The sequence below is a fragment of the Pungitius pungitius genome, chromosome 4 (genome assembly GCF_949316345.1).
Source record: "Pungitius pungitius chromosome 4, fPunPun2.1, whole genome shotgun sequence".
Lineage (NCBI taxonomy): Eukaryota > Metazoa > Chordata > Actinopteri > Perciformes > Gasterosteidae > Pungitius > Pungitius pungitius.
The window spans coordinates 9169590-9185627 of record NC_084903.1 but is presented as its reverse complement, the minus strand read 5'-3'; the positions used below and the strand labels follow the sequence as shown (position 1 = coordinate 9185627).

Genomic DNA, 16038 nt, shown 5'->3' with positions numbered 1-16038 from the left:
ATGAAATAACTGAGAAGGTTTACGACGGTTAGGAGTTGCAATGAGATAATTTTCATCTGAAAGTTTCTCAACCACAGTATGTGGACCTGTAAACTTTGCTTGAAATGGTGAGTTGATAATTGGCAAAAGAGCCAGAACCTGATCACCCGGACTGAAGTCCCTTCGTTCAGCCCGCTGATCATAAGAGCGCTTCATTTTCACTTGAGCCCTTGCCAGGTTCTCTTTAGCCATTGAACCCGCCACATACAACTTCTGCCTGAACCCATTGACAAAGTCAATCAGATTTTTGGGAGGGTCGGGCGCCTTAAAATTGTCATGAAGCAGTGCAAGCGGCCCACGAACTAAATGACCAAAGACCAACTGATTTGGACTAAACCCGGTACTCTCCTGCACCACTTCACGAGCAGCCAGCATTAACCATGGCAAGCCATCCCCCCAATCTTTTCCCAACTCTGTACAATATGCCCGCAGCAACGATTTCAAGGTCTGGTGAAACCTCTCTAGCGCCCCCTGACTTTGAGCATGATACGCCGAGGACTTAGCATGTCTTACCCGGAGTTGTTTCAAAATCTGGGCAAACATGTGAGAAGTGAAATTTGAACCCCTGTCGCTCTGGAGAACCCGCGGAATGCCAAATATGGAGATGAACTGTGACAGAGCTTTAACCACAGCTCTAGTTGTAATGGAACGCAACGGATAGGCAGAAGGATACCTAGTCGCCTGGCACATCACAGTTAGCAGATACTTAGCACCAGACGCCGATGGAGGAAGAGGACCAACACAATCAATTATGATATGTTCAAATGGCTGTCCGATAGCAGGTATGGGGTGTAATAGGGCAGGCTTAATCGCTTGATTTGGTTTACCCGTCATTTGACAGATGTGACACGTTTTAATATATGCTGCAACATCCCGTCTTAGCCTAGGCCAAAAAAAATATTGCAAAATGCAGTAGTATGTTTTCCTTACGCCTAAATGCCCTGACTGGTCATGTGAAAGTTTCAAAACCAAATCCCTGTATTTAGCTGGCACCACCACCTGAAACACCAGTTCCCCCACCCCATAATCTCCGCAAGGCACCCACTTCCTCACCAGCAACCCATTATCAAGAAAGTACCCATTAGCACTATCCTGCACCTCACTACCTGTCAGAATTCCTTCAAACAGGCTGTTGATGGATGGATCGGAGAGCTGCTCTGCAACCAGCTCTTCCCGCGACACAGAAATAGGCACATCAGACCAAGAAAATGTTGAACCTGTATCAACTTCATTACGCTCAATTTCACGAGCCCTGGCGCGCGTCACAGCCGCTGCCGCAAAAACCTGCGGAAAATCCCGCTCGCTCTCATCTGGACCATTGCCGACAACTGGACAAGGACTCACCAGTGGTGCTGGGGGCACATTAGCCCACACGAGGCCACCAGCATGCATATTTCCCAGGAGTACATCAATGCCCGCCATCGGAAACTCCTTGCGCAATGCCACCTCCACCTCACCATGGACCAAGCCACAGTTTAGCTCAATTTTGTGTGTAGGAAAAGAGATTATGGACATGCCCATCCCACGGCTCAACATAGCATCCCCCGTCGCTGATTTAGATGAAAACGGCAGAATAGACTGCAGAACATATGTGCCCAACGCCGCCGTGTCTCGCAGGATGTTCACAGGCACCTTTTCTCCGGACCCGACAAGAGAGACAAAGCCCCTCTCCACAAATGGTCGGTAAGCCACATCTACCCCACCAAGACTACTATCCCTCACCTGTAACGGACCCCCAGAACCGACATCAGCCACAGCAGGTGCCACAAATGCTGCCGATTTCACGTTTGTTTTATTTCTCTGTTGGAGTGCATAACAATCAGTTTTGATATGACCTTTCTTCCCACAGAAATGACACGTTTTTCCCCTGTCACGAGCAGCCCAACCTTTCTCATCCTCCGTTTTAACCCTACTGGTGAACGGTGCGTTATTATTATAGCTGGTTGCACTATATTGGCTGGGTGCAGTGTCCCCCCCGGTGCGTATTTTGCGCACCTCGCGGTACCCAATCTCGGTGAGTCAAAGCATATTGATCAGCCAAGGCAGCCGCCTCCCCCACAGTTTTAACCTGCTGTTCAGTGAGAAACGTTGCTATGCGATGTGGAATAGCGTTTTTAAACTGTTCTAACAGCACCAAGTCACATAACGTCTCATATGTCGTTCCACCTGCAGCGCCTCGCCAACGGTTAAAGTTGAGCACCAAGTCCCGTGAAAACTCCAAGTACGTTTGTTTTAGGTCTTTTCTGCTATCTCTAAAACGTTGACGGTAGCTCTCGGGCACCATTTCATACATTTTAAGAACAGCAGCTTTAACGGTGGTATAACTTAAACTATCAGTTACCGATAACGCTGAATAAGCCTCTTGCGCCTTCCCAGTAAGGACGCATTGCAGCATGACAGTCCGATCAGCATCAGGCCAACCTCTTGCATCCGCCAATCGTTCGAACAATGAAAAAAACGTTTCCGGCTCTCTCTCATTGAACTTTGGTATCAAGCGCAAATTTCCCACCAAATCAAAATGCTTGTTCTCTGAATTTGAAGCTCCACCTTCACCACCCAAGAACCTCTCATCCATTTTTCCCACTTTCACGAGTTCTAATTTCTCTATCTGCAACTTAATATTCAGTTTTTCATTTTCAAGTCTCTCTTTTTCTAGCACAACTTTCTCTCGCTCCATTTCAGTTTGATACCTTACCCTATCCATCTCCAATGTAATAAGCATAAGCTCTTTCTGTTGGTCAAATGTTAACCCTGGATTTGTTTTTACACCTTTAATAGGTAGGCTTAATGGCTCCGCAGCAGCCACCCCACCTCCCGGCGTTTCCTCCAGGGACGGCAAAACATTTAATTCTTCCAAATCAGCAACTAAAATCATCTTTAGTGTTGGTAATTTACGTCTCCTGTCCCCAATGTCAATGTGGTAATGGTCCGCGATTTCCAGCAACTGATCCTTTGTACTGTTATTTAAAAGATCAACTGATGGTGATGCCACAAACTCATCAATATGAGCCATCATTAATTGGTTGGATAATTGGACACCGCTTTGACACACCGATGCAACTTTAAACAAAGGAGTGTCCCCTATCTGCCTAACCAAATCTTCACTAACTCAACCCTAGCTCTTCATGGGGTTCGGCAGGGGTAATTATGCACTGACTATACGCTGGGGACAACGCAACTTTTAAACATCACGCTGTCAGCCACGTACTGTGCTCCCGAGACAACTGCTACTACTGCGTTCCCCCAACACTATCAAAAAAAAAATTATCCACGAAAGTTTAAAAAACTAACGTGGCTCTGCCTGACCTGGGACAAGGAGTAGCTCCCATACTTATTTAAATACTCAATAACTTAACATCGATGTGTCATCAAACTTAATTGATCCATCCAATTAACTCAACCAATGAAAAGTCTAAGTTATAATAACGGCAACAGAAGCCCGCACGCAACGCCAAACAATTTGAATCTTTTGAACAGCATCACATTGCTTAACTGAAATTCAAAACTTGAAAATGTGATACTCACTGATTCTGGACGAGCCCCCATTTGTCATAGCTGGCTCAAGCTATGCCAAAACATCAGGAGCAGGAGACAGTTTACAAGATAAAAGGAATACATGTTTATTAAATTATAACCCTAACAGAAAGAACTTCAATAATAAACTGAAATCACATATCCAAAAGCCATAAGGATCCTATGAGGTGGGTAGTCAGTAAGTCAGTGTTGTAAGTGTGGATGTGTGACAAAATGGTGTGGTGCGTGTATGCATGAAGAGAATAATTCAACACAACTGAAAACGCATGGAGAATACTGCCGGAGCGAAGGCCGGGGCTGCCTCCTCTCGAGTCCCCCCTCTCCAACTGGCAGGAGCCTGGCATATATAGACCTCAGGAGAGACAACGGGCCCAGGTGCTCTCCATTAGCCATCAGGACAATGCCCCACCCAGGCTCACCTGTAGGGAGACAGTTAGGTAGGCACCATCCACACACACTCATTATGTGTGTGTGGGGCATCACAATAACATTATGTAATGTTTAACAGGGTCACCAATGTAATTATGACAAATGCAATTAATATATGAAAACCAACAGTACAGCGTCACAGAACCACTCTAGTTCTTGTTTATTATTTGTGTTGGAGGGTCCTTGATGTTATTTCATAAGAAGGCCTCATTATTCACTCACTATTTTGACCTACAATATTTTACTGTGAAATCTGTTAAGATAATAACTCGAATGACTCAGGTTTGTGGTATAAGGTCATACAAGAGGAGGTAGCTAAGGTACAATTTATCCTGACAGACATTTAATCTGTCATAGTTATTGCTCTGGGTATGCCATGACAGTTCATGTTCTCTCATCATCTCCTCCTCGGTCATCTTTCTCTTCTTCAGGGCATTCAATATTATTATATTGTTCTGATGTTTATTTTAATGGAGATCATTAAGTTCAGAGTTTTGGACAAAGATGCATAGGCCTCAGCTTAGACTCTGACACTGTCATGGAGTCTTCATACATATAGTTTTCATACACACAGATACCTGTAAAGGTTGTGGTGTCGGCTTTAGGCAAGACAATATCTCAAGAAAATTACTGCAACTCTCTTCATACTCAATATTTCCAACTGAGTTCCATGGTACTGCACATTTACCTGCTGGTTAAGGCCAGCTAAAGCTATTTCTCTTTATTCCAACTTTGTGAGACATGTGCAACTGCTTATATTGACTACTGCAAAAACTTTAATAAGTGTATGTGCTCTACTTTATAGAATAATAAGATGGTAATTGCGTGGTAAGAATTTTTCAATATGCATTGAAGTTATGTACACAAAAAAGAAATCTGCTGAAAATACGGTGAAATACTGACAGCTGTGGTTGCCAGAACTCCACCGTAAACAGCTTCACAGCTGCCAGTATTTCACCATATTTTCAACTGATTTTTTTACAGTGCACAATGGCCCGTATATTTAACAATATTTTTAACAGTAATTCATTTAAAATCATAATATTGAATGATTCCCATATTACAGTGCATTTCTGATGTCAGTACAATTTCTAGTACAATTATCAGTAATTAAACATATTTATTACACAATGTGGATGCGAAGATAACTTTCTGTGCTGACATATACATTTATGGTGTTTCACTGTGAAATAAACTGAATTTAACCGATTTCAATTTAACAGTCTGTTACTGTCTGGATTTTGAAAGTTTTTACCGTATATGTTACTGACTTTCTACAGTGTAGATACCTGCTCCATGTCTGCCATAGATCTATATGACATTAGATGTGGGATACATTTTTATTTTTTTACCAAATTTAATTCAAGGCAATTTGTTCGATATGGCTGTCAACTATATCTACAATTAGTGATGAAACTAAACTTATTCTCATGGTTTAATTTAATCAGTGAGAGTAATTGAGCTTTTCTTTTGGAAAGCATTTGGTACTTGTCATTTGCGCAATATTTTATATTTGAATCTCTGCAAATTGCCATTGGTGTTAATAAACTCTTACAATATCTTTATACCTACCAAATGTGCCATATGGTAATGTGGTACCATGTATTATTCACGGGAATAACTACTGTATTTGGTAGAAAAAGACAACTTGAGTTATATAGCTTTGGATGGCACAGCTCTTACCTTCTTGACTGCAGTCCATAGAGAAAATGTCTCTTTTTAAAACTGTTACTGTTTTCCAGATATTTGGCTACCATTGGGGACTTTTTCCAGTTAGCCAAACGGGAATCCCCCCCCGGCTGAAGATATTTAGAGTCACAAGGCCACATGGTCTGTAAAATGCGGACTGAATCATCCCACATTCAGAGATGAAATGAAACTATCTAATGTCTTGGAGCAGACTAACATTACTTTGAGCATTTATTATCTTCTAATAAGGCCTTCAAAATGTGTAGATGGTGCTGTGTCTGTTAAATGTTTTTTTGCATAGAGTGGTCTCTTCTTCTTTCTGAAGTGTATGCCCTCTCTGTGACTCATTCCCCGTTGAACATTAATTTTGTTCCACATTGTGCACAGAGGTTTTCCTAAGAAAAATATTCTCAAACCCATATAAAAAGAAAATGCGATTGGGAACCTTTTTCTTGGTTGTGGCGTGACACTAATTTACTTCCCCTCACACTTCCAAGGCAATTAGCTTTGAAGCTTCTCAGAAACTATTCTTGCCTAAGTCGATAGCTAGCATGGCAAAAAGGAATTTAAGCAGGGTCCATTGGGCAACAGCTGATAAATATATCAAATGAGGTTAAAGCTAGAAAGAAAACCTAAAAGAATAAAGAAAATAGAATTACTTCACCAGTTAAGCAGGGTGCCTGGCCCTTTATTACTGGCCACTAGTAGCATGGTAATGTATGCTGATTGCTTGTGAGTTGATGAGAACAATACTGCATTTTCATTTAAACATCTTTGGAAAGATGAATAATGTATTATTAGTTTCACTTTTTTATTGAAGGTGTAGTTTTGGAAATTACTAGGTCTTTTTCCACTATACAGTGCCATCAAAAATTCCCAAAATGGAATTGAAAAAAGTATTGTCCATGGAATATGCTCAACTATTTTCACATCACCTTCTATAGATAAAAATCATCAGTCAGGCAATTCTCAAACACCACTACGATAGTGAATTACCGAAGTGATTACACACATTTAGGGATGTGTCATGTTGACAATTTTTCGACAAATAAATAATAATATTTAACAATTCACTTGTTGAGTATTCTTGAGTTGTGTTTGGACCATGTAGATCTGGCTTGATTGTGCTTGTAGTCCTGGTTCTGCTGTTTTACTTAATGTGCAACATCTCTATTCTTCCGTGATTAGTTTATTGTAAGACGCTGTTAATTTTGAACACAGCTCAAAGCCCTCCCAAGCCCCACAGACTTGATCGTTTGGCTGAACCAGTTCAAGTAACCACTTCTTGGTTAGCATTAGGAACACCTTACAGGCATAAACTGCTTTAAATGTCTCTTTTTATGAAGCAGAAGGTACAGAAATAAAAATAGTGTTTTGACCTCCCAGTGAACATAATCTAGATGTTGTTATCATCTGCAGAAGTAGTCAATGTTCGGGAGAGATGACTGGAGGCAGTGGCGAGAGTGGGCAGCCAAGGTGTGATCGGTCTCAAGCTTAGGTTGCTTGGGTAGCAGCAAAGCATCACATCAAAGTGTTGGAGGGAATCCCACCAATGCTGCCGTTGAATTTTGGTCAGTGTAAATGAGCAACGAGTAGGTACATCTACGATTACTTGAATAAAAAGAGTGGCAGATAGCATTGTAGGCTATCGTACCGACATTAGGGTCCACAGGGATTTGGGTGTTGGGGTTGAGCAGCTACATGTATGCACGTTGTCAGTGAGCAATTGCATGCATGTGATTTGAGTCTACCCTTCTCCAGTAGAATGTGGTTGCTGTCTAAGTGCTGTGTAAGTTAGAAAAATATGATTAAGTTATGAAACAAAAGTAATCTGTAAACAGCTGTCTTTCGATGGCTAAACCTGTTTTCTATAGCAACCTCCTCCCAGAATTTCATCATTCTAGATTTTATTTTGGCAGGGACAATAACGCTGTGTATCTGATGTTTAAGGACGTGGATGCAATGCAATGAATGTTGACTGATGATAAGAATCTGGCTGTTACAAGGGAAAGAAAGTAAATCACATTTTTTTCTCTTCACTGGTTTCCAGTGGCTGCCCGCATCCAGTTCAAAACATTGGTTCTCACATACCATGCTGTGAATGGATGGGGTCCATTCTACATCCAGGACATGGTGAAACCCTACATCCCAACCCGCACACTCCGCTCTGCATCTGCCAAGCTTCTTGTTCCTCCCTCACTGAGAGAAAAGCACTCGGCGAGATCACGACTCTTTGCTGTCCTGGCTCCCAGATGGTGAAATGAGCTCTCTGATGACATCAGGACCGCAGAGAGCCTCGACATCTTCAAACTAAAGACACTCCTCTTTAGACTCTATCTTGACTAAAACACTAACAAACTGTAGCACTTACAAATTGCAACACTTAAATTGTACTTATAATGACACGTATCTTTAACATGTTTTGAAATGGCTTATTTGATTAAAATTGTACTTTCTTGTTACTTGTTCTTCTGAGTTTGTATCTCTACGGTTGAAATGCACTTATTGTAAGTCGCTTTGGATAAAAGTGTCAGCTAAATGACATGTAATGTAATGTATACCAAAATCTTCACACAATACACATTATTAAAACATTTATTGCAGTAGCTGTATACCTGTAGAGTATTAACAAGGATTAACTGTTTCAGTATCTGTGATGTCAAACACCCTCACAACTGACAAACATATTGCGATAAGCAAATTACTCCATCCCATTTAACTTTATATTGTGACATAAATATGAAAGTGCGTTACAAACTGAATGTCTCCTTAATGCACAAATAAACCATGTTACAACAAAATAAAAAGACTGAATCATTTTTAAATCTATATTATTTAGCATGCTATTCCATTGTTTAATTTGCCGTCCATGCTGTGGAATAAAACTAACTTGACAGATGATCTTTTATGGTTGACCCATTATCTGCATTTCCTACAGTATCAAAAACCAGATTATGTACTTTTATGTCTGTGTGATGTGTATTTTGGTAAACCTCCAATGCATAAGGCATTTGATCATCAAGTCTTTGTTGACGACATGTTATCATATTTTAAATAAGCACAATTTAGTATTTGAAGAAACATTATGGAGGCACAGTTATTCAATTGTTATCTTTACCTGTGTTTTCTTAAGTGTGGAAAATAATAGTCTGTGTGTAAATAATATATATACATATACCAATAAATTGCAGGTACTACTGAGGGATTGCAGTCAAATAAATCACAATTTGAATAAAATCTATACAATGATATCAACATTAGATAAAACATTTAGCCATTTACAAATATATTGCTATTTAATTGTACTGAACACTTTCAAAATCAGTTTATAGAGAAGAGCTTTGAAGCTTTTGATTTTTATAATGCACATATTGAGCACTGAAATCTTTCATACAAAATGTTTTTTTTTTTTGTTTGCCTGTGGTTTTGCAGTAATTGACAAAGCTCTTTATGAAATATGGGAAACATTGAGTATATTAGGGGATGGAAAAATGTTTCAAAACAACCATCAGGTTTAAAAGAATTAGGTCAAGGTTTACTTGTTGTACATAATGCAAAATGGCATACCTTTTTTCCAGTTGAAATCCCAAATCCTAATGACAAGCAATTATGGTGACAGCCAAGAACTGTCCTATTCACTGTGGTTATTACATGTACATGAGAGTGGTTAATAAGTCTTATTTACATCTCACAGACAATGACAGAATAAACAAGTGTCTACTAACAGTGTTATTAGAACACTATGCGAAATGCAATTCCATTTTCTTTGATTGTGTTGAATAATATAGTCCTGAAAGACTCAATAACAACCACACCACAAATATGTGTATATACTGGTCAGCCATGGTACTTTTTTTAAAACTTTTTTTCTCGATTTACTGCATGTCCGTCCTCCTCTTGTTTAGATCGCACATGAAGTGGACAGAAAACGTAAAATTGAAGAAATCCATGAAGGTAAAAGATGTTTTTCTCAAGAGCCATTCTAATGTTGAATTGTAGAGAACGCAACATACGTATTATAGTTTTGTTGCCTACATGTGGCAGAAGCATCAACTTAAGTGGGAAGAGATGAAACGAGAAACAGAAAAGTAACAAAAAAATAGGAGGAGCTCAGGTGGATATCACACAGCACAGAAGCAAAGTCCATCTTATAGCTGCTGGTCCTTAGGGCTGTCTGGGCAGGAGGCAGGCTGGCAGGACTTCAGACTCACTAGCGGAATATCAGCCATGACACTGCTTGTGAAGTGTCCCTCTCCGCTCCCAAACTGCTTCCTGTCTACAAAATGCTTGGACTGCCCACTTTCATTTTTCCAGGTTCTGGTTAGAGTATGTCCGTTGAGAAGTTTTTCCTTGGGACCCCACTCCCTCTGAGATCCAAAGCTAGACACGGGTGACTTGGGCTGCTGATACGTTCCCAACGTCGGGGGCATCCAGCAGTTGTCTGAATGTCCCAGGACAAGGCATTCCTGTGTGCACATCTCTGTAGCTTCCACTAAGCCACGAGGTCCCAGGGGGCCATCTAAAGGAGAAAAAAAGGTAAAAAAATATATAGATCATCAATAATACCTGGATCATCATCAGATTGTTTCAGTCCTTTATATATTCCAACATATTACAACTAAGTTAATGTTAATTCTGCATCCATGAAAGAAATATATTGATCATTATTAAAATCTTGTACTTATAGAAAACATGCTAGTTATTGAGTTAGAAAAAAATATATTACTCATAGTCATATCCAGGGATTTATATTGTCATGTGCTAGAGATGTAAAGTCGGTAATTTCATTAGCAATTAACCGTTGTTTAAATTCTAAAACATTCTAAAGCCCATCCTCGTTGCAGACCGTTTACAATCATCTATGGACACAAATCTATTCATTTTGTAATGGCTAATTCCATCAGGCTAACCATGTCACAAAGCACATGAAGCCTGTTCTACCAACATGACAAAAAGTGTACTGCAATGGTCTCAATCCAAAAGAGTACTTTTGGGATTTGATGGAAAAGAAGTTGTGCACATGAAGGTTGAGCTGAAAAAAATGTCACCATAGCATGCTGCTTTCTTATGGACTAGTATCTAAAGGGAATGTTTCCAGCACCACACGGTGGACTCACTGACCGAACCTAGGTCCTCTACATGCTCAGCATCAACACAGCAATCTCCCTATAACTTCTTCTTTGGTACAGAAATAATGCACTTTAAACAATAGAAAACCCTTGCCTGTGAACATCATTAAAGCAGCAATAATGTGTCCATTAAAACATATTGGTACCAAATGAATGGTATAAAAATATCCCTTCTTGAAGTTGAAAGGAAAGAACCAAAAATTATCTTTACTGTCAAAGACTGTTATCTCTACATCGGGAAACTTTTCAAACCCATTTTAGGGGCATAATTTTTTTTAAAACCCATTGAAACTGCATCGGCTGGTTTCCTGTGCTCATTTAGAGTAAGGGATTCACTGGACCAACCTGTAGTTGGAAAAATAAATGAGCTTGCTTTCCGAGACTGGAGAACACGGGGGGCTATAAATCTTGGGAGGATGAAAGGATGAATGAGTTCTCTTTGAGCACTGTCATTTAAATCCTAAGAAACATTTACATCGCCTACATAATATATTATAAATATACTGATGCGCAGCATAATGTACTACTCTGTAATGATGTCTGACATTCACTCAGTACTCAGGCTACCCCAGAATGGCTTTCCTTATGTCCTTTACGTCTTCTATCAGTTCATCTCAAACATTTCAATATATTAGGACATTGTTTGACACTGTAAGTGAAAGAGCTGTAGATACAGTGCATACAACATTCATTGAAAGAGAATTCAGTATCACTCGACACTGTTTTGGGAATGACCCACAAAAAACGTTGAAGTTACAATTACACAATAAATGATCAGCAGGACATTGCTCTCTAACCCTTACAGTCTGACCTATTGTATGATCAACATCCATCACATAAAAACATTCAAAATAGGCTTTATTTTTAGAAATTGTGCCTGATAGAAAAGCATCCATAACACATAAATATTATGGCCTCTGTAATTTTAACAATTCTAAGCCATTGTCGGATTTATTCTTCTTTTCTAAGGCACCAACCTATACTTTTTGTTTTTGTAATTATTGGCTTACTTTACAACAATAGATTCAAATGATAATGCATTCATCTGTTTTTGTTTCTCTAAAAAAAGAATAGAGAAAAGATAACTATTGGTCCTAACTTGTCCCTTTGCTTAACAAAAAACTATTTAGCTGGTGAAAACGTTCTTTTTTTGTTAAACTTCTGCCCGTATCTTTTACTCTTTGTTAGTTTGAATTGAATTAGTCAATATAGGGTTAAACATTATTAATGGAGTAGGGTATAACAGACATAACATCTAATTTTAAGATAATGAAAGGAATCAAAGTATATAGGAGACACGATGAAAATATTCAAACTCTACACAAAAAGGCAAGTAATTGGGTTTCAAAGGCAGGACCTTCTTGCTGTGAGGCTACAGACTGACAGGACATTTAGATTTACAATTTGAATGGTGCTCGGACACCAAAGATAGAGTCAGTCACTCTTCTTCATGAATGTGTAGTTCAATCACAGAGAGCAGTAATACATGGTACCCGGAGACAGTAAGATAGATTCCTCAAATGTAGAGGAGTAATCAGACATCTGAGGACCTGTTAAGGGCAATATCTGAGAGAGAGAAAGGTCTCTGCACATGTAGATGGTGTGCAGTGGGGAGCAGAGGAGCAATTTACAGTATTGCTATTTTTCTGACTATTTGCTGTCTTTGTATTGTTTGGCATGTGATTATAATGAAGTCAATATAATGGGTATGTCCCTAAAGTCACTTCTTCCAACTTTGTAATCAGTGTTCTAGAAAAACAAACAAAAACCCTGACTGCCTTGTTAATCATAATATATTTGTTTGTGATATTAAATGATTGTGTATTGATAACAGCAATTAGATGACTGCAATGTCCATATTTATATTTATTGGTTTGTAACAAAAGCAAAGACAATCATTTATCAAGGGGCACTTTGTGGGTTGCTGTTCCCTGTGTGCAACAAGCATTTGAAATTTGCATGTAGATTGGTACAATCAGTGGGCAGCAGAGGATCGTTTGAATCAGTCATTTTCTCTTCTAATTCCTGCACGCATAGGGTTACTTTGTTTGTTTGAGGCACAACCTGATTGAAAGACCACTTAAGGCATAAAGCATCATTGCTTAGAAAATAATACAACAGTATTATGTATATACAGCAATATATTACGTAGTACATTACAACAGATAACGTTTCATTTCAAACATATATATCTGTTAAGATGTGCAAAACCTTACAACCACAAGTGTGTAAAAACAGTTGAGGATTTAAAACAGTGGAGTGAGGATGGGTAAATATAACATCTGCCTTTGCCAGCACAAGTGGAATTTGTTAAAAAAACTTAAAAAAAAAAAAAAAAAATTATTTATTAAACATAGTGCTGGGTGTATCACAAGTCTCAACAGTCCAAATATTTCTCACAACTGGCTCCTTGTTAATGCTGACAGTATGTAGGAGGGAAACCTTCACTAAACAATCAGCAGGAACATGTTGGTCATGTAAGTCAAAGGACACTGTAAGAGGTAGAAACTTCCTATCAGCTGTCCTCGCTTTGGACCAGACTTTCTCACATTGCAAACGGAAAGTAGTTGAAATTTCATGTGTTTAATACATTTACTCCCTTCCGGATTTGGCTGTTGTCTTCAATTTGTTTAATTTTTGTAGATTGTCATTTACTTCATTATTTTGCGGCATGGCCTACTATTGTCAAGTGCTTTCACATTCACATAATCAAAATACACACACACACACACACACAGTCCAGTGTACATGAGCTTTTATGTAAGTTCGATGTGAATTTTAAATGATAAGATATCAGCATGAAAGAGGCCCCTGTTTCAGATGCACGCTGCACATGAGATGCACATGATACACTGTTTTGAACTGATACCGTACAGATGGTTTTCTTTCCCTATGATCACTGAAGAGACAGTACACTGTTTATACCTTTTGTCAGAGGGACTGACAAACGGACATGAGGGCGACTCAGAACCTCATTTGTGTTCATTTCCAGTTACAAATAATCAACATGCCTCCATTCAACTTCATTATCATGAATAATGAGCTAATTTTACAAAGCCACAGCTTTTCTCTATTACATGACTGTAATTGTTTCATCAAGTTTCCTTCATTTGCACAAAATGGCTTTCACATTGTTTAGTGCTACTTTATCTGTCAATACCCCGTTGCTCATGGTTACTATGCTGAAGAAGTCAAGTTTGCCCTGCTTACCCAAACACACACACACACACACCACATAGACAAGCAAATAGCCAGTGGCTGATGTTTGGTGCAGAACCCCTGAGTGCTTTAAATAACATTGATGCACAGGTGGTGAGGAATGCGAGAGATTCAAAACCACATCAGATGGTGCTTACTTTTGCTTACAGCTCTGTGTAAATGCTGCAGATGTCCACAAAGACAGATAACTTACAGACAAAGAAACCATTAGATTGCCTCCTGATAAGGAGTCATTAGGGTGTGCCCGGGGCTGGTCTGTTTAATTCTGCAGAAGCTGTTGAATAAATGTCAGCCACGAGCAATCGCTGTTTAACGATGGACACTTTGACCAAACAGTATTCACGTGTCTCTATTTCACTCCTCCTACTCAGCATGAACAGATCACAGAGGTTACAGATGAGGAGAGAATCATCCACATTTTTGGCCAGAGGTTGTTTGCAACTATATGGGAGTATTCTTGTTTTAGTCTGCCGGCTATTGCTAATGAGATAACGTTTGGCTAATTAATTGGATGCACACTATCGGTACTGATGTGCCAGTCCAACAGTAACAACCTACAGCCTTTAGAATGGCAAGGGGGATGGGGTGGAGAGGGAGTGATAGTGATTGAGTATGGGGGAATTAGTGTCCAGAGGGCTTGTTTATTTATCCTTGCTATTAAGCATGCCCAGATGTTGGTATTTGGGGATGAATGCAACTTTGTTTTGGTCGACCATGGAGGCTGAAATTGCCATACCACTGGCTCCAGCTGCCCCTCAAAATCACAAAAGATTCATCTGACGGATTAATTCTTTAAATCTGCTGTAGGTTTTCTCTGTGAAGCGTTTATCCTTCACCACAACACATGCAGACATGTACCACCGATATATCACTGTGTAAACCAAGGCCTATGATAATATATATAGCGTAATAAAAATGGCCTGTATTCATACAGATCTGCCTCATACCAATATCAACTGTCATGTAAATGGCTTTGAGAAACATGTGATTGGTGTGGTGGTTGATGGCCAACAAAGCCACACAATCACAGCTTCATTCAGTTTTGCAGAAAACTTGAAAACAAGTCCTGTGATCCACAGTAAAGGCGATGTGGGGTTGGGTGAATGTGATAGTGATCAGAGCAGAACAGAGCAACATGCTGGATCCATTCTCAAGAGAATACTAGTCTGGCTGATGGATCCTTTCTAGTGTTCCCTTTGAGGCCAGGCAGCAACTTCTCATGAGAGGAGATGAAGGACAGGAGGCAGTCAAAATGCTCCAAAGAAGACAAAGCTTGAGAACGGAAAAGAAGGGTGTTCAGATATATAGAACAGAGGAGCATGCGAGAGGGATGAGAAGCAAAGCAAAGCAAAGGTGAAGAACAGTAGGAAAAAGCACAAAGCCTGTCAAAATGCAGTAATTTACATAATTTGCATGATCCTTGATTAAAATGATTGGCTTAGACCTCACTTAAAACTATTCTCAGACCAATTTGTAATTCAAATAGTTGCCCCAAGGTACTCAGTATTGGAGCAACATTTTTCCTCTAAAAAAAACACTATAGTGCGTGAGGGAATATGTGTGTACCTGATGCTAGTGTGATGGATGTGTAGCTAAAGAAATGTTCCTGCATTTTCATAATCATCATTTTATCCATCAAAAAGTTTGTAGATTGTTTCTTTTGTTTGTAGTGGACAATTCATATACCACATACTGTATATGTAGGTGTGCACAAGTGGGGTGTATTTTTACTGAAGGTCATTAAAAAGAGATTGAACATGTTCCCTTCTCATTATTCATTTCTGGAAGCAACCATGCTCATTTCTCTAATATTTGCCTTGCACTTACTGATTTCAGGGTTGCCATCATTATGTATGATTTGAGAAGCGTTCACGGTCTGTTGCCTAAATACCCTACAGCGCTTTAAAATTGCATGTGGTCTGAAAGCACAGGCTACCAATCGACAATTACAATTCTAAGTCCATTTGGTGAATATAGTATATTCACATGAGACTCAATA

General features: G+C 39.4%; 1 protein-coding gene across 5 annotated transcripts in view; it reads right to left on the bottom strand.

The window, feature by feature from the left end:
* Positions 1-8272: 8272 nt before the first annotated feature.
* Positions 8273-16038, bottom strand: part of LOC119226434 (protocadherin-9) — a 159529-nt gene continuing 151763 nt past the window's right edge. For all 5 annotated transcript variants that reach the window (XM_037484432.2, XM_037484440.2, XM_037484450.2 and 2 more), the window contains one exon: positions 8273-10210. In XM_037484432.2, coding sequence (XP_037340329.2) covers positions 9840-10210 — 371 coding nt within the window. In that variant the 3' untranslated portion in view covers positions 8273-9839. The remainder of the gene's footprint in view (positions 10211-16038) is intronic.